General features: G+C 36.1%; 1 protein-coding gene across 2 annotated transcripts in view; it reads right to left on the bottom strand.

Moving 5' to 3' along the window:
• The window catches only part of XRCC5 (X-ray repair cross complementing 5), a 98,837-nt gene that overhangs the window by 64,474 nt on the left and 7,972 nt on the right, over positions 1-26,391 (bottom strand). For both annotated transcript variants that reach the window (XM_079132990.1, XM_079132991.1), the window contains exons 4-10: positions 25,794-25,842; positions 25,069-25,191; positions 17,975-18,166; positions 15,062-15,176; positions 13,784-13,922; positions 10,745-10,857; positions 7,016-7,078 (exon numbers count right to left, since the gene is read on the bottom strand). In XM_079132990.1, the coding sequence (XP_078989116.1) occupies positions 7,016-7,078; positions 10,745-10,857; positions 13,784-13,922; positions 15,062-15,176; positions 17,975-18,166; positions 25,069-25,191; positions 25,794-25,842 (794 nt within the window). The remainder of the gene's footprint in view (positions 1-7,015; positions 7,079-10,744; positions 10,858-13,783; positions 13,923-15,061; positions 15,177-17,974; positions 18,167-25,068; positions 25,192-25,793; positions 25,843-26,391) is intronic.

Raw genomic sequence — 26,391 nt, 5'->3', positions numbered from 1 at the left:
GAAGAGGTCATCAAAAGCCTACCAACAAAGAAAAGTCCAGGACCAGACGGGTTCTCAGCTGAGTTCTACAAAATCTTTAAAGAAGAGCTCATTCCAATACTTCTCAAAGTATTCCATGAAATAGAAGAGGAGGGTACCCTCCCAAACTCATTCTATGAAACCAATATTACCTTGATACCCAAGCCAGACAGAGATAAATCGAGGAAAGAAAATTTCAGACCAATATCATTAATGAACATTGACGCAAAAATTCTCAATAAAATTTTAGCAAATCGCATACAAAAATATATTAAAAAGATAGTGCACCACGATCAAGTGGGTTTTATCCCAGGGATGCAAGGTTGGTTCAACATCCGGAAATCAATAAATGTAATTCACCATATCAATAGACTTAAAGTCAAGAACCACATGATTATTTCAATAGATGCAGAAAAAGCATTTGATAAAATACAACACCCCTTCATGCTCAAAACACTAGAAAAAATAGGGATAGTGGGAACATTCCTTAACATTGTAAAGGCCATCTATGCTAAGCCCATGGCTAATATCATTCTAAACGGTGAAAAACTGAAAGCATTCCCCCTAAAAACTGGAACAAGACAGGGATGCCCTCTTTCACCACTCCTATTCAATATCGTTCTTGAGACTCTAGCCAGAGCAATTAGACAGACCAAGGAAATTAAAGGAATACGAATAGGAAAAGAAGAACTCAAACTATCCCTATTTGCGGATGATATGATTATATACTTAGAGGAACCAGGAAATTCCACCAGAAAACTGTTAGATCTCATAAGTGAATTCAGTAAAGTGGCAGGTTACAAGATCAATGCTCATAAATCCAATGCATTTTTATACATAAGTGAGGAATCCTCAGAAAGAGAAATTATGAAAACCACCCCATTCACCATAGCATCGAAAAAAATAAAATACTTGGGAATCAATCTCACAAAAGAGGTAAAAGACCTCTACAATGAGAACTACAGAACACTAAAAAAAGAAATCGAAGAAAACCTTAGAAGATGGAAAGATCTCCCATGTTCTTGGATAGGCCGAATTAATATTGTCAAAATGGCCATACTTCCAAAAGTGCTATACAGATTCAATGCAATCCCAATTAAAATCCCAATGACGTACCTTACAGAAATAGAGCAAGCAATCATGAAATTCATCTGGAAGAATAAGAAACCCAGAATAGCTAAAGCAATCCTTCGCAGGAAAAATGAAGCAGGGGGTATCGAAATACCCGAACTTCAACTTTATTACAAAGCAATAGTAACAAAGACGGCATGGTACTGGTACCAAAATAGACAGATAGATCAATGGTACAGAATAGAGGACACGGACACAAACCCAAATAAATACAACTTTCTAATACTAGACAAAGGTGCCAAAAATATGCAATGGAGAAAAGATAGCCTCTTCAACAAATGGTGCTGGGAGAATTGGAAATCCATATGCAACAGAATGAAACTAAACCCATATCTCTCACCCTGCACAAAACTCAACCCAAAATGGATTAAGGACCTTGGAATCAGACCAGAGACTCTGCAGATTATAGAAGAAAAAGTAGGTCCCGATCTTCAACATGTCGGCCTAGGACCAGACTTCCTCAACAGGACTCCCATAGCACAAGAAATAAAAGCAAGAATCAATAACTGGGATAGATTCAAACTAAAAAGCTTTCTCTCAGCAAAGGAAACTATCAGTAATGTGAAGAAAGAGCCTACAGAGTGGGAGAAAATCTTTGCCAATCATACTTCAGATAGAGCACTAATCTCCAGAATCTATAAAGAACTCAAAAAACTCTACACCAAGAATACAAATAATCCAATCGACAAATGGGCTAAGGAAATGAACAGACACTTCACAGAAGAAGATGTACAAGCAATCAATAAACATATGAAAAAATGTTCAACATCTCTAGTAATAAGAGAAATGCAAATCAAAACCACCCTAAGATTCCATCTCACCCCAATTAGAATGGCGATTATCAAAAATACAAGCAACAGGTGTTGGCGAGGATGTGGGGAGAAAGGTACACTCATACATTGCTGGTGGGGCTGCAAATTAGTGCAGCCACTCTGGAAAGCAGTGTGGAGATTCCTTAGAAAACTTGGAATGGACCCTCCATTTGACCCAGCTATCCCACTCCTTGGCCTATACCCAAAGGATCTAAAATCAGCATACTACAGAGATACAGCCACATCAATGTTCATAGCTGCTCAATTCACAATAGCCAGACTATGGAACCAACCTAGATGCCCTTCAATTGACGAGTGGATAAAGAAACTGTGGTATATATACACAATGGAATATTACTCAGCCATAAAGAATGACAAAATTATGGCATTTGCAGGCAAATGGATGAAATTGGAGAATATCATGCTAAGTGAGATAAGCCAATCTCAAAAAGACAAGGGACGAATGATATCGCTAATAAGTGGAGGATGACACATAATGGGGGGGAGGGAAGGGTTAGTGTTAGGGTTAGAGTTAGGGTTAGGGAGGGGGGCAAGTATGGAGGAAGAAAGTACTGTATAGAGGGTAAAGAGGGATGGGAGGGGTGGGGGGAAGGGGAAAAAATAACAGAATGAATCAAACAACATTATTGTATGTGGATTTATGATTACACAAATGGTATGCCTTTGCGCCATGTACAAAGAGAGAGGCAACATGTATCCCATTTGTTTACAATAAAATAAAATAAAAAAAAATAAAAAAAAAAAAGATGAGACCATGATTTCACTGAGCTAATATATTTTTTACTAGCAGAAATAATGTGCCAAATATAGGACAGGTATGTTCTAATAAGTCCCATAAGAGAGGACCAGATAAGTAATAATAGTCTGAGGAAGGGATTACTTCAAAGTTGTTTAGAAGTTTATATCTGTGTGTTTTTGACAGAACCAATTAAAATATTTAAAGTAAGGAAGGATGGGGTCATGAACAACTGCAACCTTGCAAGACAATGCTACACTTGTGTTTAACTCAACTGAAGCTCCATTCATTTCCTTTCCTTTCTCTTCTACCACAACATAAATGAGCACACAAAAGTAGATTCTCTATGCAAAAAATTTGTTATATTATAAATATTGTTTGCTAATGACCAGAGAAAATGCTTTTTTTTAAAGGAGTTAATCACAGAATCACAGAATATTTGAGTAGAAAAATAACAATATTCATCTGGTTTAACAGTCTATACCATGCACCCAATTGGTGATACTAAAGACTCTGCTTGGAAACTTATAGGTATGGAAGTCTGACCAACTCAAAACAAAACAATCCATTTGGAGACAGTAATCCTCACTGATAAAATAATTCTTCATCTGGAACAAAACCACCACCCACTGGTCACTGTGCACCTTTCTGGTGCCAAGCTCAGATTAATCCCTATTCCATAAGATTATCTTCTAGATGTCTGAATAGCACTCTTATGTCTGTCTATCATGCCTCCTACTCCCCTATCTAACCACACAAGTCTTCTCCACACAATGTTTACTGAAAGTGCTCATGCAACAGTTCCCTTACTCCCCTGCTTATCTCATGAACTCCAATTAGACAATACCATTTTTTGACCACCACATCAAAAACACACCAAAAAGCAGTCCATCTGTTAGGTTTAGATGGGAGGTGCCCCACAAAAGCTCACATCTAAGACAATGCAAGAAGGTTCAGAGGAGAAATGACTGGATTGTGAAAGTCTTAACGAAAACCAGTGAATTAATCCCCTGATAGGGATTCACTGAGTGTTAACTGGAATGGTAGGGTGTGGCTGGAAGAAGTAGGAACTGGGGCATGACTTTGGGTATATATTTGTATTTGGCAAGCGGACTCTTTCTCTCTGCTTCCTGATCATAAATGTGAGCCACTTTCCTCTGCCACACTCTCCCACCACAATGTTTAGCCTCACCTCAAGCCCCAAGGTATGCAACCCGCCTTCTATGGACTAAGACCTCTGAAACCATGAGCCCCCCAAATAAACTTTTCCTCCTTTAAAACTGTTCTGGTCAGATCTTCTAGTCACAGCAGTGAAACAGTTGACTAAAACAGAAATTGGTACCAAGAGTGGGGTTTTTGTTCTGACTAATCTGACCACTGGTTCAGAAGGTTTTTGAGCTTTTTGGAATTAGTGAGAGGAATTTTGAGATGCTTAGTAATGCCAGCTGCAAATGCTTCAAATTGTTGTAAATGGAGCCTAATGGCTGATTCTGTTGGGAGCTCAGAAGACCAGAATGCCAATAGTGAAGACAGGGTTCAAGAGGGTTTAGAGGAAAAGGAGAACATTATAGGCAAACGGACTAGAGGTCATTTGTATTATGTTCTGACTGAGAAATTGTCTGCATTTTGCCTGTGTCCTGAGACTTTCTGTGAGGCTGATTTTAAAAGCGATGGACTTGGAGAAGAAATGTCTAGGCAGTGCAGCATTCAGGCAGTGGCATGGATATTGCTGGCAACTTTTAGCCAGATTTATTGTGGTAAACAGGAGCAAAAAGCAGAGCAGAAAGATTTGAAAAACTTGGACTTAAAAGCTGGGAATAAAACTGGGGCTAAGGAAGCTGCTGTTGCTAAAGACATTACCCCACTAAAGAAATGCTAAAGACTGCCTATAGACAATAAGAAAGATGACTTGAGGGCATCTCAGAAGTTGGCAAGACCACACTATCTCAGGCTCAAGGGAGCAAAAGTGAAAATTATATTGAGAAGAGACCAGTGGGGAATCCTTTTTGCACAAGGAGGTCTAGGAAATTTTTTCAATGTGTTCAACCATCCAGACACTCAGAGGCTGCTGCAGCCAGGATCCCTGAAGGTTTGCCTACTGCTCAAGATGGCATCAACCATATGGTGCTGGTTCTGCAGGAATGTAGGATGCTGGAGTTAGGGGTTCATGGAGGCTTCCACTAAGATTTCAAAGGAAGACCTGGGAGGCCAGGCAAAGTGAGCAGGGCTGGAGTCCCTGCAGGCACCCCCTGAGAAGGCAAAGTGTGGAGATTTGAGGAGGAAGCCAAAATGCCAGATAAAGAAATGCCAGTAACATGGGACATCTTCTTAGTAAAGCTGCAGGAACTGAGCAGAGACAATACAACAGAAAGGCCACTTCGGCTTATAGTCAGCATTAGTCAGTGAAATAGCTGACTAAAACACCATCCTTTGCCAACAGATCTGAAAATTTCTCTTCTTGAGTGACCCTGAAGTGATCTTACTATGTACAGTACAAAAATTCATTACAAAAAATGGAGTCACTCCTGTTACACGCTGCAAAAATGCAGTGGAGAAAACATGGGAAGGAAGAGGAAACACTCAGGCAACTGATACCTACTGCAGGAACTGTCTCACAGAATCATCTCAATCCAATGTGAGCCCAACTTTAAGACTATCTGTACTAAGCAACTGTTAAAGAACTAATATAATCTTAAAACCAGTTTTACACAGTAACTGCCACAGCTCAACGAGCAGAGCTCACCAGCTCCCTCAAGCACGAAAGTGCCAATGAACTTTCTTTCCTAAAACTTGCACAGAGGACTCTCTGTGAAAAGAATAAAATGTTTGCAATAAGACCCCCAAATTTTCTTTGGTTCTTTAAACACACCAGAGGCCATCAGGCCTGTGTATGTATGTCCTGCATCACAAGCCTATTCCTCATTCCCAAATATAAGTTCCTTTATTGAAGATTTGTCTCTACATTTTATTTGACAGTAGTAATTAGTTATCTAAATAAGGGCATATTTGAACTACACATTTCACAAGGCTCTCCTTGGCTATCAAATCCAGATAATCACCCAACACATACACCTCAACACAGCTTAGTGACATAACATTCCTCACTGCAAATGCAACATTTCTCCCTAAATGATTAGAATTTTCTTTGTGTAAAGGGACAAATGGGAGTTAAAACCTCAGCAGAAGTTAAACACAAGTTGTGGTTTGACAACAGTACACACCAGACCGGCGAGTTTTCTGAGAACTTGATTCAGAAGAAGCCAATGAACTAGAATTCTCAAATATGAAGATTCTCATATCCACTGTGTTATAATGAATTCATTCAGGAATGAGTGGAAGCCACACATTTTCTTCTAATTTTAACTTGCTCATAGAATAACAGCATACCCATCTAAGAGATCAGCAGCCAGTTACCTTTCAGAAGTGTGGATAATCAGAGGGCTTTACTTGTTATAACAACATCCTATCCCATCCCAAACAAACCTTCTACATTCAGTTTACTAATTTCAATTGCAAATACCTCAGGGACTTGGAAATCTGCTTCAACAGTCTTTTTTTTTTTTTTTGGTGGGAAGGATGCCAAGGAATGAACTCAGGGGCACTCAACCACTGAGCCACATCCCCAGCCTTATTTTGTATTTTATTTAGAGACAGGGTCTCACTCATTTGTTTAGTGCCTCACTTTTGCTGAGGCTGGTTTTAAACTCTCAATCTTCTGTCTCGGCCACCGGGATTACAGGCATGCATCACTGTGCCCAGCTCAACAGTCTTAAGTAATTTCTGACTTGGTGGTCAGAAAGAAAATATTTACAAAGAGCAAAGGTGTGAATATAGGGTGCAAAAATCCTGGAAAGGTGGGAAAAGAGTAGGAAGAGGGAGGAGGAAAAGACTGATTTCCTCAATGATGGAAGTAGTCCAGTGAGTGACTGAAGTGCCTCTCCTGATGCCTATGCCAGCTCTATACGTTCAGTGTGTATGAAAAATCAAAATGTCAACCTGACCCCAACCCCCTTAATATTTGACCATGAAATTCCCACACCTAAATGCAGTCATTCAAAACATTTTTTTAAATATGTACCTGGTCTCCAACTGTAGGACTATGTCCTCAGTGTTTTGCTCATGCTAAGACAAACACATTTATCATTTCTCCATTTTCAGAGTTAAAGGTCAGTGAATCTTCCCAATGCTGTTGCAAGAACTCATGTCGTTTTAAACTTCAAAAGCCCCAAATGATTCACTTTCATCAAATGACAATTCAATTTTGTAGCACTAACTGAATGTTCCACAGTCAACTCACCTCATCATCTTTTGCTGCAAAGACCTTTAGAACTTGATTTCCCATAAAGAATTTTCTCTGGACCTACAAGAGAAGAAAATAACTGAGAAGAAAATAACTGTTTTTGATTCAATATAAAATCGTATACAGCCAGAATGCCACACAATTCTAAGAAATCCTATTGAATTTTTTTTAACTAGAAAACATTTACAACTACTAGAAATAACTTGTTACTTGAGGATCATTCATCAACACAACAAATATCTGAGCACCTAGTGTGTGTACTGCATTGTTCTGGATACAATAAACACAACAGTGAATAAGACATAATCTTGTTCTTGAGGAGTTTAGAAAGACAAACATGAAATAAACTTTAATGCAGCATTCCAGTCAAAGGTCCTATGATGTTATAAGAGCACACATGAAGGGCACAGAGTCTGGTCATGAAGGTTAAGGGAAGGTTTATGCAAATGCTGACACCTAAGTCAAGACTTAATAGATAAAAAGGAATAACCCAGAGACACATCTGGGTATAAGGTCCCAGAAAGGGACAATAGTGTCAATCAAAATTCTGGAGTGACATAAAGCAAAGTACATTTGGACTAGTTTTGGAGTAGTGCAGCACCACAGTGTGAGGAGAAATATAAAAAATCAGATTAAAGATTAACAACAATTAAGATCATGAAGTCTCTTGGGAACAAAGTTATGTGGCTTGGAAATCATCCTAACTGTAGTGACAAAGTACTGATGAACTGCAAAGACAACAAAGTGAAGAACAAATTAGCAAGGTGTATGGTTGAAGAAAGGGAAACTCGTGAAGCCAAAAGTAAGTACTTCATGTCCTCTCCCCCACTTCCACCCCCTGCTTTTAAATTCAATTATGTTACCAGCAGAGTATTGAGGGGTCAAGGCAGTCCACCAATATTCAATTAGAAAATGAACAGTGAAGAGGTACTGGAATCGTAACCACCTGCATCTATCTACCAAGATCAACCTCTCTCTGATCTATGTAATCTGGAGCCTGGAGCTTATTTATAACATGTCACATGCTCTATCAGGCACTGTTTCTCATGTTTTTTTCCTGCCCTTCCACTTCTAAAGTTGAGAAATTATTGGAGTACTTTCTTCGTAACAGCAGCTCAAGAAGATGAGTATCAAAGTTATGGGGTCAGACCCTTATAATTCAAATGCCCCTCATCTCCACTTCCAGGAATAATCCTATATTTTTAGTCTGCTACATTCATATAGATTGGCCTGCCCTAATAATCTATAATAGTTCCTGATTTGTCAAACAACAGCTGATGATATCTCTTCCTAATGCACCTAAATGACTTTTCAGAGAACAGCCAGACATTTGGGAAAGTTCTGGATAAATTCTCATATAGGCATGCAGAACACTTGACAACATTAAGACAGACAAGCTGAAAAACCTCTTAAATTTTTAAAAATTGTTCACAATTAAAAGAACAAAAACAAAAAGAAGGCTGGGAATGTAGTTCTATGGTAAAGTGCTTGCCTAGCATGTGAGAGACCCTGGGTTCCATCCAAAGCACTGCAAAACAAAACAAAACAAAAACAAACAAATAAAATACATACACATCTCAAAACAAGATGAAAATTTATCATTAATTCAATTAAAAAATGTTAGTTTGTCAACATTCTAGTTTAAGGCAATATGGAATGATATGTGATTTTATTAATTTAATCACTAGTCTGTAAAAAGATGCATGCTTATATTTTATCATAGTTACCGTGTTCTTAACACCATGTCTTTTTGTTAAGATAATATATGAAATGATGTATCTAAACTAGACTAATCAAAAGCTTTCATTCATTCATCTGGTGAGCAGATTTCCATTAAACAATAGCACAGGCTTTGTAGTCAGTCCAGTTCAAAACCCATCTCTACCATCTTTGAGCTGTGTGACTGGGTCAGATACTTAATAGCCTCAACCTCCTAATCTATAAAATGCATGCCATGGCACCTACCTGAGAGGGTTAAAATAAGAATTAAATGAAAATTCACATAAGATGCTTATTAAGACATTGACAAGAATATTATAATTATTCAATAAATGGTAGCTATTATAATTATTTTCATTGTACTTGTCTGGGATTTTACTTAAGATTAAGTTGATTTAGAGTTTAAAAACAAAAAGTATAGAAAACACTTCATAATTTTAGAAGTTAATTTTAAGTTAATAAAAGTCTTCTAAAATGGAAAGTATATTTTTTGTCCTGAACTATTTTTCCTTTGTTATTTAGCTGAAAAAGGCCCAAAGGCCCTTTCTTCCAACCTGGCAAAGGTGATTTCAATATCTTGAGAACTGAATTATACTTGAAGGGTTTTCACAGGTCTTTTCTGCCTATCTGGACCTAGATTCACATCTTTTTTTTTTTTTAGTTTTTTATAGTTTCTTTTTCTTATATGTATGTTTTAGTTGTAGGTGGACACAATATCTAATAGACCAGTTTCTACACAATGGTCAAAATGAGGTTTCCATTCCATTGAAGACTCATAAGCATTGCTATCAATTCTCATCAGTTTTAAATTTACATGCTTTCTAAAGTAAATGATTTCATTTTTAAGAAAGTCAAATTTAGTGTCTTGTTAGAAACTCTCAACTTTCCAAAAGTACTTATTCTTACCAATAAAATCTTATGAGTTTTGAATGCATACATATCAGTTTGGACAATCATGAAAACAATCCTCCTCAACCTCACTGAATTCTTCTAACACTGAAGTACATGGATGGAGACTATATGCCAGAGCAACATGAGGAAGTTCAAATTCAGAATACTGGAAGAGATTTATTTTCAACAGAATTTTCACATGAGTTCTCCAATAAAAATCTCTTCATCCCTGTATAGTTTGGGTAAAATACATAAAAAGCTACATTTTACATCTCTTAATTATAATTCATCTCTTAGGCTGCCTATTCAAGAACATTTAATCTAAGATCTCTGGGAATCTTTTAACAATCCCTTCTAAGATAGCATGTGGTATCCCATGGTGAATTACTCCATTTCCCATGTGTCTATTTTGTTATTTTTCTTCTTTGGAGCCTAAAACCCATGTTACTACTTATAGATAAGTTTCACATCCTACATTGGAACTGAGAAGGAAAGTGACCACTATAAATCAATGTTTTTCTGAGAGTTAATGTCATTCAAAACCCAGGCAGCAATCAACTAAAACACTCCATTACACATAACAGTTTAGAGGAAGCAATACCACAGCAAAGAAATGGACACTACTTCTTTACCTTTAAGGTTTCTATAAGCTTTGATGGGCAGCAAAATGAGGAAGTGACGATTGAATCTATTCTTCAGATTTATTTACATCTTGGTTTTTCTCTTCAAAAATCAAAAATAAGCTGGGTGCAGCGGCACACACCTGTAATCCCAGCAACTCAGGAGACTTAGGCAGAAGAATCAGAAGTTCAAGGCCAGTCTCAGAAATTTAGTAAAACCCTCGAACTTACCAAGACCCTGTCTCAAAAATATAAAAAAACCCAGGGATGTAGCTCAGTGGTAGAGCAACCCTGGGTTCAATCACTAGTACCAAAAAAAAGGGAAGAGTATCAAAAATCAAAAATAGCTACACTAACCCCCAGGCTACATTAAAGAAAAAAAAATAAACTAAACATATACTGTAAATGAAATGATCAATCAAAAGCATACCACCTCAAGTAACAGCTGAGGAAAAGCTCATGTATTTTGTTCACAATTGCAAAGTAATTGCTGTACCTGAGAAGATCTACAAAATCCCAAAACAGAGAAGCACTTCCCCTCCGATTTATATTTCATTTGTTCCTCATCCACTTTAGAGAAAGGAATTATATCACTTCCATAGCGGAACCCTAGAGAATGAGAGAAGAGCATCTGTTAAGCATATGGGGCCTCATTTTCTCTGAGATGAAATGAGCTCTATACATATATTAAACAATGCAGGCATACTCCAGAGCAAGCCTCCATCTTCTATTCCCTGGAATCAAATTACTGCCCCTCGTGATCAACAGGGAAAGAGCAGCAGCAGATACACAAACCACATATACAATATAGAGAAGATTAAAATCTAATTACATTTTTTTAAGTAGCATCTTTTGCAATCTAGTTACCTTAATGATTATCCAGCCTGGAAGAAACAATGTCACAAATGCAATGTACTAGTTATCCTCCAAAGATAAACCATGGTAGACTAAAGTACAAGCATGATTTGTAAACATAATAACAAGAACACATTTATTCAGAAACCTGGAGACCCACAAAGAAAACCATCCATAGGAAATTTTTAGAAGAAAATGTTCTCAAAAACCCATGCTGGAGATATACAGATAACTACTGAAGAAACCAAAATTATTCTGTTCGGAAACATTCAACTGTTCAGCTATACATTTTTTTCTGCATTTAAATTTATTCTATTTTTTGGATTTGACTGTATTTTTTTTCTTTTTAATTCATTAGAAATCTACATAAATGCAGTCCTCACCCCCACCTAAAAAACAAAAAGACAAAAACTCCAAACCCAAACCTATTCCAAGGCTTGTGCCCTGTGGAAAGATTATGCCCTTTCAAAACACAGTATCTTATATATTTAGTGGGGGCAAGGATCATCAAAATTCAAAGTAAATGCAAAGGAAAAGCACATTCATCTTTACCCCAAGAAACAAACAAACAACAACAATTAAAAAAATAAAAAACCTGGGTGTCCGGGGGCAGAGTCTATGATCTAGAGTTTATTTGTTTCTATTAGTCTGTTGATGCCATATATTAAAAACAATGATAAAATTCACATTGCTCTTTTCATCACGTTTAAAAAAATGGCAAAAATAACTAAAAAATTCCAACAACATTTTAACAGAAAAATGCATGGTACTTCATTAATAGTGGTATCTAAACCAAAAGCTTTTCTACCTTTTTCTGTATCAGTCAATTTTTCACTTGAATCATTTAAAGGTAACCTGAAAGTTCTAACTAAAGATGTTTTGTGGCTGGGCATGGTGGCTCATGCCTGTAATCCCAGTGGCTCGGGAGGCTGAGGTAGGAGGATCAAGAGTTCAAAGCCAGCCTCAGCAAAAGTGAGGCACTAAACAACTCAAGGAGACCCTGTCTCTAAATAAAACACAAAATAGAGCTGGGGATGTGGCTCAGTGGTTGAGTGCCCCCAAGTTTAATTCCTGATACCTTCCCCCAAACCCTGCAAAAAAAAAAAAAAAAAAAAGTCTTGTGTTTTCACTTAAAGGGCAAATAATTTTAATTTTGTACCTGGCAGAAAGTACAAAAAAACTACAACACATAACCATATTCCTTTGCCCACATGTGTACACTATAGTCCCTCTGCGTAAGAAAGAGAATTCTACATATTAGGAGGTGGGTCAAGGAGGACTGGGAAAGGATGTCTATGAATAACCACAAAGAGATAAAGGTGAAAAAGATGTGCTTCAATGCTCTTTCAACCCAAACAGGCTTTAACTCTTTTTCCATTGCCTCACTGTAAATTTTCTCTTTGTGTAACATAACCAGAATTTTCTTTGCTAACAACCAAAAAAAAAAAAAAAAAAAAACTGACATCCTCATCTCTAGTCCCTTCTCCTTCCAATCCATCCAGTACCCAACTGTCATATTCAATTTCCTAAAATGTAGTCCCAATGATTCCCTGCTCGTCAAAATTGTCATTTGATACCACACTGCTTTCAAAATTATGTATGAACATATCCTATCATTCAAAGTCTTTCATTAGTCAGTCCTAATTCAGAATAGTATGTAGGAACACAGACTGTAAAGGAACACAGCCTTAGATTCAAGTTCTGCTGTTAGCTGTGTGACTTTGAATATGTTAACAAATACCTTTCAGCCTTGGTTCTCTTAACTGTGAAGTGGAAATAACAAGTGCCTGCTTCTTTAGGTTACTATGACAATTAAAAGAGAAAATGCAGGTTGTCTATCAGATACCACACCAAGTCCCCTATTCATGGTCTTGGGCCTTTAACCATGCTACTTACTCTTCCTACTATGGGTCAATTATACCAGGATCAAACCATCAGAACTGAATTAAAGAATTATTAGAAACTAGAGGGTATTAACTATTCTTCATACATAATCCTCCAGGGAGTCAAAACCATTCCCACTTTGAAATCTTTCTACTCCTAACACACATATGAATGAAATACAGTGCTACAGATAAAATTTTTGTCAAAACTTGTAAATCAAAACTATACTGAGTAGTACATAGCATGGCAATAAATTTCTGTAAGAATCCTGGTTGCTACCTTAAACCAAATGGGAATCATATATAAGTACAACTTTAAAGATCTTAGTGAGTCCAAAGTAATATAACAAACAAAAATAATCTTTCTTATCCCCTGAATTAACTGAAGGGAACATATCTGGATATAATAATTGAAATTGGAACTTGGAAGAATAATCATAATGGAAGTAAAAAATAAACAAACAAACAAAAAAAAACTTGCTTTAGCTACTTTAATGTAAAACATTCTCCTAGCTAATAAGTTTCGACTTTAAAATAAAGCCAAGTATTAAGTCCTGTCACCTGAGACATTTAAAATTGGCAGGGATAAAATACCTGCTCTCCTAGAAGACATTCTGCCTTAGTCCCAACAGATGAGCTTAAGGACCTAAAGTCTCCATCATCCCATCAGATAGCTGCATCTTATCTATTACTCAAAGAAAAATCCTTAAGTGAACAATAATATGAATAGTAGCCTGTCTCAAATTGCCTTGAAGAAAATCTCTTTTAGGATAAAGTGCAAACTCATACTAAAATACCTTGAATAGTATCCTCTTTGGGAACTTCAGTTTCATCATCATCATTTAAGCAATAAACTGTTTCTTTTTGTATATCTTCTTTCTTTAGGCTTCTTGCATCCACAACCATCCAAGTCTTTTTAATTTTCTCCTGCATAATCTTATTTCCAAAAGAAAAATAAAGGAAAAATAAGGAAATCTAGGATTCTGGTAGAAAAACCTAATATGCACTCTGTTTCACAAACAAAAATCAAGAACAATTACTCTAGTTACGTTGTTTTGTTTGCTCTTACCTATTATGGAAATGCTGCCTTATTTTATAATAGGAAATACAACTTTCTCTACATTCCGATTCTCCACTAGGATAATCTACAATTATTAATATCTGAATATACATAAATACTTTCTGTGCAAAACCCTCATATACTTTATTAGTATTCTAATAAAAAAAGAAAGAGAAGGCATTATATCAATAGTCACAAATCAACATACTGAAAAGAAACCAAATAAAGAAGGGAGGAAACTATTCTCATTCCTAGGGACCCTATTCTAGGCTTTAATGGAACCCAAAATAAAGAACTACCTCAAAGGTTCTTATGACATATCATGTGTTTAGGAACTCAGTCCTTGAATATACAAAAACATGTTTGTATATTTATTTTATATACTTAAAATGTTTTTATTTTATTTTGTACATTTAAAGAAAAAAGCAAGTCCTTGTTCATGTGGAAGGACAGGTCAGAGATTCTGACTCAGACTGAAATTTCATTAAATAATTACCAAAAGAAACTCACTTTTTAAAGCATGCTATTATGGTTAAATGTACATATATTATGAAACGTAATTTCACAATAACAACTCACCATCTTTTAACATTTCATAGATCTTGTCACTATCAGGTGAACTAGGTGTGACTGAGTCTCCAAAACCCTGAACTTTTTCACACCATCTACATTTCTGCCATATTACAATGTCAACTTAATAAGATTTTCTTTCTTTAAAAAAAAAGAAAAGAAAAGGAAAGAGAAAGAGAGACCAAAAAAACTGAACTCATGAAAAACAATGAATTATTAATGCAGAGAGAGGGAGGGAATCAAACTCTATCATAAACAATTCTTAAAACTTCTCCTGGCATGCCTTTTACATAAGAAGCTAAACAGAGACTAAATGAAAAGGGAAAGCAGCTAGAGAAGCATTAATTATACTCTGAATAACCCACACATGAATTGTCAGCTGCTTATATAAGCATATTTAGCTCTCTGGTAACTTCTCTTTAAAAAATGTGTACCTACCACTTACCGATTTATAGGCCACGATCTTTATAGACAAATTGGAGCCAATGGTCAGCTGGCAGGACCAGGGCATGGAACGCCTTTCAATTTTCTTAAAGACACATAGTTGTCTCAGACTCTCACTTAATAAGGAAAAATATACAATAAAAGTCACAATTTAAAAATGCTACCTTGTGCTGGATAATGCACTCAATTTTCTAGAATGAGAAATGAGATGTTGATGATTCAGAGAGAGGAACAGCAGGGGATGGCAGGAAAATGACAATCATTTGGGAGAGAGCCAGAACACAAGTAAAATGGCTCAGGAGGAAGTAGGACTTGAATTGTTTTATTGACAGGTGAAAATAAATAACTGTATCTTCCCCTATTCAATCATTTCTTTCAACTCTGCCAGTGATTCTTTACATTTTTCTCAGGACCTAGGACACCTTTGAGGATATGATAAAAGCACATTCACAAACGAGTTTGCACACAATATAAAAAGGTTCATCAACTCCCTGAAAACAATGAACCTGAGGATAAAAACCCTGCTTTGGAATATAACACCACTGCTTATAACACCACAATTCACAACTTCATTAGTTAATTCCAATTCTCTTAAAAGACCTGATCTATTTTTATGCACACGGTAGAAAGAGTTAAGTAAAGACTATTGGGGATACAGCAAATTATTTGTCTACATTTAGTCTTAATATAGATAACTCTAGGTTTTTTACTGGTGGGAAGGGCTGGAAGAGGAGCAATATAGAGTGCTTCTTCAACTCTACTTTTATTTGCTCTAATGAAACACAACCTAGATTATAGGACAGGTGGAATTTATGGTTTCACTAAGACAAAAAGCAAAGCAATTAGCAACCAAATATACTTGAAGCCTTTGGCTCCATCTCCTTGGTATATATGAAAAACAGATCTACAAAAAGGTCAAGGGAATAATCTTACATCATTCACAGTTATAAACAGAGAGACCTCAATAGACTCCAATTCTCAGAACTGATTTTAAATAAATAATTGGTATTCTACTGACACCGTTTCCCAAGTTTACAGTACATGTTTGCTTTGGGTTTGCTGGGGAATGAATGGGTCTCTGCCAGATATAACATGTCTCATAAGACATTACTAATCCAAGTTATGAGTCAGGTCTAAAACCATCATCATAAGGATATAGATTCTGTTCCAGGGGAAATTCTAAAGACCAGTATCTAATATATAAGATTTGAGAACAATTCTTATCAGTTATGCAGTACAGTTAAATCTCCCCAAGAATTCAATTTGTCTTCCCAAGATCTTCAATGGGGTAAGTCTAGTCTAGAGCTATCAAGTATAATTTATATAATAAAATATATATACTTATATATATTATATATTTATCTAATGAAATATTCCATTTCTAACCATGACTACCCAACAGCCAACAGAACACTTGAAAGGTGGCTAGTGTGACTAAGGACCAAATTTTAAAAATTTATTTAAAAATTTATTTAAACTTAGCCACATGTGGCTAAGGGATTCTGGATGGTAAGGATCTAGTTCATACCTTTATGGCAGATCTAAAATCAAAGTAGCTTCAAATTGCTAGGACAATGCATAGTCAATAATGTATCTGCTTGCTATTCTACAGGGAGGAAAAAAACTTTAAAAATAATTTTTAAAATTTAAATTGGCCTATAATTTTTCTTTATGTTATCATGGCTAATATGTTAGTTTAAGGCATGTATTCCCAAATTTTTTAAGTGAGATAACCTAAGAACATGTATCGGCACATATTGTGAATAACACATTATGCCAAGAAAATTCACTTTACAGTATTCCTTATTGATTTCTTTAGCAACTCTGTGGGAAATTATAATTCCATTTCCAAAACTTTAATTTACCTATAATTTCCATATTTAGAAAATAAGGATGTAATATTTGTCAGTTACACCTTATCAGAAATAAAAAAAATTGTGACTGAGAAAAATATGAGCAGATACATACTAGAGCTACTCAAAAAATTCTTGTTGCTGAATCTTTACTTCAGTTAAGAATTCTGCTTAAATTGCCTGCCTGTATTTTGACTACTAATTGATAAACTGGAATTAATTCATGAACATCAAGCAGTATTTCCCCTAAGGATCCGAATCCACAAGAGCCACAGGGCTTAGTAAAATAATCTATTGCCAAATCAGGCCCCTTATACTACTCTAGATGCCACTGATTCCTATATGGTTTTTTCTCAAAATAAGTGTATGCCCAATTCTAACTGAGAATAAGATGGATAAGAAGATGGGTTTCTCTCACAGTCATTATGAACGGATGAAAAAAGCAGTTTGCTTCATTGTTACATGGCATTTCAGAGATTTCACTTTTTAAAAATCATTTTGTCTTCATAATGCCCATGTGAAATACACTGTCTGTGAATTCTTTAGGTTTTGGGTTTAAATTTTGTTTTTGGTCTGATCAAACTATTTTGTGACCAAAAGTTAAAAACAAACAAACAAAAAAAACCCTCACCCTAAAACCTAAATCAAGACAAAGGAATACTGACTATTCCAGATTTGATACCACTTTTTATAACTGAAAATGTTTTCCACAGAGATATGAAAGAAAAACCCAAGAAAAGTGCCTCAAGCTTGGCATAAAGAAAAAATCTACTACTTCATTCTTTACAAACTGACTTGATAAATACCTTTTTTTTGGGTATATTCCCAAATTCCATTTATACAAGTCTGGAAATAAATGAGAAAGCTGTGATAACCATATAAACCCAGAAAAGGGGGATGAGGGTGAATATATCATTTCTTTAATAAAACTCAGAATATATTTAAAGAATGACTGCTAATTCAAGAAGCAGCTAAGAAAAAGCAAAGTATTAGGGGGATACATGATCAAAATAAATTTATTTGGGTACAATTAAAAGCTGTCACCTATTTTAACTTCTTACCGGAAGGAGTAAATTTCATCCAGCCCATCTTCACCTTCTAAAGACAGCATCACCTTTTTCACCATCTGAATGCCTTCTTTTTGCTGCTCAGTGATACCTTTTTGAGGAAAGGAGGGTCCACGGAGGTCTAAGTACAAGCTGCCATCTCCTCTGTCCCCAGTACCATCTTTCTTGCCAATTGGGAAAGGCAAACTATCAAGAAAAGATTGGCAACAGTTAAGAGGACTCTGGCTCTGAAGCCAGATAATCTGGGTTCCAATCCTTTGACTACTACTCATTAGCTATGAGAAAATACTCCTGTCAGTCAATCTCACCAAATTTCACATTTCTCATTTGTCAATAGACACTTATCTACCTTAGTCAATACTCTTTCCATTTCAAAAGGCTGAAACCTCTTTGATTTGGTAAAAAGGGGAAATTTATTGAGTTATATAACCAAATAACTAAAAAAAAAAAAAAGCTGTACATGCCCTTCGCAAACTAGACCCAGGGTCTCAAAAGCCACAATTATGCACTCCAGGAACCTCTCACTATCTCTCTCCATAACGTGCCTCCATTTGCCTTTATAATGGCTTTACTTGCTCAAGGATGGCCTCTTCCACACTGCCTCCAAACACACTCAACCTCTGCTATGGTCTAAATGTGTCCCCCAAAATTCCCATGTTGAAACTTAATCATTAATGTGATAGTATTAAGAAGTGAGATATTTTGAGGGGTGATTAAATCATGATAGTGGAATCCACAGAAATGGGATCAGAGATTCTCTATAAGAGATTAAAGGGTCCAGGCACAGGGGTGCACACCTATAATCCCAGCAACTCAGGAGGCTGGGACAGGAGGATGCCAAGTCTGAGGCTAGCCTGGGCAACTTAATGAGATGCTCAGCAATTTAGTGAGCCTGTATCAAAATAAAAAATAAAAAAATAAAAGAGCAAGGCATGGTGGCCCACACTTATAATCCCAATGACTCAGGAGTCTGAGACAGGAGGATCACAAGTTCAAATCTAGTCTTAGCAGCTTACCAAGGACTGAAGCCCCTTAGCAAGACCCTGTCTCAAAAATAACAAATAAAAGGGTGGAGGATGTGGCTCAGTGGTTAAGCACCCCTGAATTCAATCCATCATACCAAAAAAGAAAAAGAAAAAAGAAAATAAAAAAGACTGGGTATTATGTTTGGATGTGAGGTGTCCCCCAAAATCTCATGTGTGAGACAATGCAAGAAGGTTCAGAGGAAAAATGATTGGGTTGTAAGAGTCTTAAACCAATCAGTAAATTAATCCCTGACAGGATTAACTAAATGGTAGGGCATGGCTATGGGGTATATATTTGTATTTGGCGAGTGAAGTCTCTCTCTGCTTTCTGATCTCATGTGAGCTGCTTCCCTCCGCCACACACTCCTCCATGATGTGCAGCCTCATCTCAAGCCCCAAGGTATGGAGCTGGCCTTCTATGACTAAGACCTCTGAAACTGTGAGCTCTCAAATGAACTTTTCCTCCTGTAAAATTATTCTGGTCAGATCTTTTAGTTACGACAGTGAAACATCTGACTAAAACACTAGGGATGAGGCTCAGTGGTAATGTGCCTCTGGGTCAACCCCTAGTACCAAAGAAAAAAGAAAAGAAAATGAAAAAAGAGGTTGAAGGAAGTGCCCCTCTATCCTTTTTGCCCTTTCTGCCATGTGAAGAAAGGGCAACAGGCAGCATCTTGGAAGCAAAATCCTTTACCAAACACTGAAGCTGCTTAGGCTGTGATCTTGAACTTTCCAAGCCTCTAGAACCCTGAGGAATAAATTTCTTTTATTTCTAAATTTCTCAGTCTAAGGATTTTGTCAAAGCAACAGGATGCACTAATACAAAATCACACTGCCCAACTTTACTACCTAAGAGGGCCTCAGTGTCTAATCCAGTGGTCTCAAATTCAGAACAACCAGAAACAATGATAGCCTGAGGGTCAAAACTAGAAGATATCAGTATAAGCTGGGCTAGAAAGTTAGAATTCAGGAAGAAATATTTTTTAGAAAAAGGCTTTCTGATATTCTAGGCAGGCAAAAGAAAAACCAAAGCCTACTAATAATCCCTCAAAGTTATTATGGGGCTTAAATAAAAGAATGTATGTAAAATATTTAAAGCTCAAATATTATTGCAGACATGGAATTTCCATACAGAAATCATAAAATTGCTAGATATAAGTAAATCCAATTTTGTTCTTGTGTTTTGTGCTAGGTGTTTGATTGAAATGAGACCAATACTAAGTTGGGATTCTAGTCATAAAAATATTCAATAATAAATAATATTCAATAATCAATACACAAATTAAAAAATAAACCATCCAAATATATTTTGTTAATATTCTATGATACTTTATAAATGCTTTTGCATCAACAATCTCATTTAATCATTACATTAGAGATTTGTACCTCCATTTTCTAAAAGTAACTAAAGCTGCTGAGATGAAATAATTTGGCCAAAGCTACAAAGCTAATAAGTAATGGAGCAAAAATTCAGTCACCTGACTGAAAGGGCAAGGTTCTTTCCACAGCAGCACCCCGCTGTGCTTTACTCTCTTACACCTACAAAACTAAATGGCTAAATTTGAACCTTTTCAGTTCACTCAACATTCTCTATTGGCCACCTCTATGTGGATGGTTATTTTTAAGGAAATTTTCCTATCATTTATTTGCTATACTTAAAATAGGGTTCTATTTGAAATGTTTCTACACATACTTTGCATGACAGATTTGCATGTCTTGCATCATTTGTCAAATAAAAAGCTTCCAGGAAGCAAGGTGTGGCACCCAGAGTTTGCTTTACATTACTGCTATTTCCACAGCATTAGCCAGGAAGAAGGAATAACTGACAAGAAAATGAAGAAATACACGTTTACCCTTAAAAAAAAGTTACAATAACAGTTCTTCTACCCTGCATTTAATCAAAAGTAAGCTTTCTCAATAATCAGCAGAAGAAACTAAAAGTTGTGTCCATGGAACAAGACTGATAAAAACACAGTGCTTCTTTATGCTGCTGATATTTTTTAAATCCACCTAGAAAAAATGACCAAACATGGAATACACAGAACAATAAAATCATAAGCTCTGTATAATGGTAGTTTATAGCACAAGAAGAAAACATATTACCCAAGAAAAAAGGCAACCAGTCAATAACAAGCATCCCACATTCTGGATTTCTCATACCCAAAAAAAAAAAAAAAAACCCAAAAAAAAAAAAACCCTGCAGTTTTTTCAAATGACACTGGTATAAGTGCAGTACAGTACGCTTCAACTGTGTAGAGGCATCCTGAGATCAAGAATAGGGAACAGAAGCTGAGCCGGGATTCTATAGTACTGAGAAACCCTCATCTCAATAACAAGTGTCACTTAAAAAGTACTTAATTTTTCTGAAGTACTGTCTTAACAACTATCAGTTTGATGGGTTATTCAGAACTCTCTTTCTATCGTCCTACAGGAAAATGTCCCTCAGCAGTATTATGAGATATATACATGCGAGAGAGGTTCTCAATTCCCTATGGCAAGCATTTTAAGGAGCCAAAGGCTTACCACTCACAGATAGAGCTTCTTAGTATAGCTCTCAATTTGAAAACTGAGTGTCCCCAGATTAATAATTCAATATCCTATACCATCACTTGTTTCACCAAAAGTAGGACAAGAAAAATAGATCTCAAATGCAGCCCCTCGATTACTGCAGTGAAGATTTTCTTTGTTAGGGACACAAGATGAAGGAAGTAAATGCTGGAGGGCAAATTTAAGTTACTGTGAAAGGAGGAACTGCCTAATAAACTGTGAAGTACATGCTTCCCCATAAATCTGTTTCCCCATCTCTAAGTACAAACAAGAAAATTATTTTACATGTCTCTGCATCCTTCAGATCAGAGACAGTGTTAAATATAAACATTACATATGCTATAAAATGATTTCCAAGTAGACACTTTTGTCCACACCAAAGCATCTACTATCAGTAGGACAATTCTGGTGAGTTATTTCAATAAAGAAATCATCAATCTGATAACTGTTTGAATAAAATCTATGCAGGCAAGAGAGAAACTGAACCTCAAAATATTCTTCTAATCCCTCAATTCTTTGAATCTAATAATTGTACACAAATAATTTGTTACTGAGTCCAATTCCTATGTATCACTGTGTATCAATGGGATTTCCATCTCCTTATCACAATTCAAAAGAGTTCCTACTAAGGATTGCTTTAGCTATTCTGGGTTTCTTATTCTTCCAGATGAATTTCATAATTGCTTGCTCTATTTCTGTAAGGTACGTCATTGAGATTTTAATTGGAATTGCATTGAATCTGTATAGCACTTTAGGTAGTATGGCCATTTTGACAATATTAATTCTTCCTATCCAAGAACATGGAAGATCTTTCCATCTTCTAAGGTTTTTTTTAATTTCTTTCTTTAGTGTACTGTAGTTCTCATTGTAGAGGTCTTTCACCTCTTTTGTGAGATTGATTCCCAAGTATTTTATTTTTTTTGAGGCTATTGTGAATGGGGTAGTTTTCCTGATTATTCTTTCCAAAGATTCATCACTTATGTATAAAAATGCATTAGATTTATGTGCATTGATCTTATATCCCGCTATTTTACTGAATTCACTTATGAGTTCTAAAAGTTTTCTGGTGGAATTTCCTGGTTCCTCTAAGTATATAATCATATCATCAGCAAATAGGGATAGTTTGAGTTCTTCTTTTCCAATTCGTATCCCTTTAATTTCTTTGGTTTGTCTAATTGCTCTGGCTAGAGTTTCAAGGAAGATATTGAATAGAAGTGGTGAAAGAGGGCATCCCTGCCTTGTTCCAGTTTTTAGGGGGAATGCTTTCAGTTTTTCACCATTTAGAATGATATTAGCCATGGGCTTAGCATAGATGGCCTTTACAATGTTAAAGAATGTTCCCACTATCCCTATTTTTTCTAGTGTTTTGAGCATGAAGGGGTGCTGTATTTTATCAAATGCTTTTTCTGCATCGATTGAAATAATCATGTGATTCTTGACTTTAAGTCTATTGATATGGTGAATTACATTTATTGATTTCCTGATGTTGAACCAACCTTCCATCCCTGGGATGAAACCCACTTGATCATGGTGCACTATCTTTTTAATATGTTTTTGTATGTGATTTGCTAAAATTTTGTTGAGAATTTTTGTGTCGATGTTCATTAAGGATATTGGTCTGAAATTTTCTTTCCTCGATGTGTCTCTGTCTGGTTTAGGTATCAGGGTGATATTGGCTTCATAGAATGAGTTTGGGAGGGTTCCCTCCTCTTCTATTTTATGGAATACTTTGAGAATAGCTAAAGCAATCCTTAGCAGGAAGAGTGAAACAGGGCGTATCGAAATACCAGATCTTCAACTCTACTACAAAGCAATAGTAACAAAAACGACATGGTATTGGTACCTAAATAGAAAGGTAGATCAATGGTACAGAATAGAGGACACGGACACAAACCCAAATAAATACAATTTTCTCATACCAGACAAAGGAGCCAAAATATGCAATGGAGAAAAGATAGCCTCTTCAACAAATGGCGCTGGGAGAATTGGAAATCCATATGCAACAGAATGAAACTAAACCCATATCTCTCACCATGCACGAAACTAAACTCAAAATGGATTAAGGACCTTGGAATTAGACCAGAGACCCTGCAAATTATAGAAGAAAAAGTAGGTCCATATCTTCAACACGTTGGCTTAGGACCAGACTTCCTCAGCAGGACTCCCATAGCACAAGAAATAAAAGCAAGAATCAATAACTGGGATAGATTCAAACTAAAAAGCTTTCTCTCAGCAAAGGAAACTATCATCAATGTGAAGAGAGAGCCTACAGAGTGGGAGAAAATCTTTGCCAATCATACTTCAGATAGAGCACTAATCTCCAGAATCTATAAAGAACTCAAAAAACTCTACACCAAGAATGCAAATAATCCAATCAACAAATGGGCTAAGGAAATGAATAGACACTTCACAGAAGAAGATCTACAAGCAATCAACAAACATATGGAAAAATGTTCAACATCTCTAGTAATAAGAGAAATGCAAATCAAAACCACCCTAAGATTCCATCTCACCCCAATTAGAATGGCGATTATCAAAAATACAAGCAACAACAGGTGTTGGCGAGGATGTGGGAAAAAGGTACACTCATACATTGCTGGTGGGGCTGCAAATTAGTGCAGCCACTCTGGAAAGCAGTGTGGAGATTCCTTAGAAAACTTGGAATGGAACCACCATTTGACCCAGCTATCCCACTCCTTGGCCTATACCCAAAGGACTTAAAATCAGCATACTACAGAGATACAGCCACATCAATGTTCACAGCTGCTCAATTCACAATAGCCAGATTGTGGAACCAACCTAGATGTCCTTCAATTGATGAATGGATAAAGAAACTGTGGTATATATATACAATGGAATATTACTCAGCCATAAAGAATGATAAAATTATGGCATTCGCAGGCAAATGGATGAAATTGGAGAATATCATGCTAAGTGAGATAAGCCAATCTCAAAAAACCAAAGGTCGAATGATATCGCTAATAAGTGGATGAGGACACATAATGGGGGGAGGGAAGGGTTAGTGATAGGGTTAGAGTTAGGGTTAGGGAGGGGGGCAAGAATGGAGGAAGGAAGGACTGTATAGAGGGAAAAGAGGGGTGGGGGGAAGGGAAAAAATAACAGAATGAATCAAACAACATTACCCTATGTAAATTTATGATTACACAAATGGTATGCCTTTATGCCATGTACAAACAGAGAAACAACATGTATCCCATTTGTTTACAATAAAATAAAAAAAAAGGTTTAAAAAAAAAAAGAAGGTTCAGAGGAGAAATGATCGTGTTGCAAGAGTATTAAACTAGTCGGTGAACTAAAAAAAAAAAAAAAAAAAAAAAAAAAAAAGAGTTCCTAGAACACAAAGAATAATCAGTGTTTGCTGAGCAGTAAGTCATGTCACAGATTCCAAGTTAGTCAAAAGAGAAGACTCTTATGGAGTCTACATAAAGGGTCCCATTCACTGCATTAGGGATGGATGGCAGGACTTGTCTACATACATTATTCTTAGGATCTTACAAGAACTGCAGGGAGATGCCAAATTTCTTCAAGTTATGAATTATAATATCCAGCTGATCTTTGCTGAATGGGCTGCTGAGGTCAGTGAACACTTCGATATGCCTCTTCTCAAACTTCTTTCCTCTGAGAGAGAGAGTTATCACATTAAGAAATCAATTTTTGTTATTTTCTACAAATCCAAATATATGTGGTAACTGAGCAGAGTTTCTGTGTTTGTTCAAAGACATACATTTTCATGGCACAATAATTAAATAATGAACTAGGAAGTTTGTCAGAGTTACTATATACTTAATATCAGTTACTTAGGGATTATACACCACTTGGTACTTTTTACCTTTTATTTTATTTAGTTTGTTTCATTTTGTTTTTGTGGTGCTGGGGATCAAACCCAGTACCTTGCATATGCTAGGCAAGTATTTTATCACTAAACTATATTCGTAGCCCCCACTTAGTGTTTTTAAAGATTCTTGGTAATTAAGTAAGAAGGAAACTGAAATATGCCAAGTGTTTGTTCCCTGCAGAGAAATTCTCACCAAATATAGCCCTTCATCTTCTTAAACTTTTAAAAAAGCAGAGAGGTTGAACCACTGAATTCTATCAAAAGTTTTAGCAACAAAAACATGCTACTTGATTAATAACAAATCATACAGTGCTCTGAATATATCAACCCATACAATTTTTTACAGAAAGGATCATTTCCAGCTTTCATTGGGTAAGGTACTTACACAGTTTCATTCTGAATCACATCCATGCACACAATCAGGGCATCCAGGACTTAGCTAGTTAAGGGTAGAAAGAACACCAGTCACTTCATCCCATGAACATGTAACTTTTTTTTCCAGCAAAGTCCACAGTGCTAGAAATTATAGACAGTGGACTATGTGAGGACTTAAAAGTGCTGTTCAAATGTCCCTCCTCCAAGTATTTCATGAACATATATTCACAAATGCTATATATCCATGTACACATCCTGAAACATACTGTGAAAAAGAAAAAGAGGCAATCTAACACATTCCATTCATTTAACCAAAAATTTTGAAGCCCTTTATCAGCATCTAGAAGTCATTTTTAGTGATTACAGTCCATTCTTAAAGTAGAAGTGAGCCACAATGTAGTAATTGCAAGTCACTCTCAATACAGTAGCACCTCCCAGCCATCAGGGATGATACTACTAATTGTTCAGAAAATAAATAAATAAATAAGAGTAAGTCCTTAAAATCAGGACATTGATGGAAGAAATGGAAATCTCAATTTGGATGTCAGCTTGATTTTTAGCACAAAAGCATCCTCCAACTAGAAAAGGGTGGAGAATGTTAACTATTC

The sequence above is a fragment of the Sciurus vulgaris genome, assembly GCF_902686455.1.
Source record: "Sciurus vulgaris genome assembly, chromosome: 3".
Taxonomy (NCBI): domain Eukaryota; kingdom Metazoa; phylum Chordata; class Mammalia; order Rodentia; family Sciuridae; genus Sciurus; species Sciurus vulgaris.
Note: the sequence above shows the minus strand (reverse complement) of the source record. Positions and strands in the feature narration are given on the sequence as shown.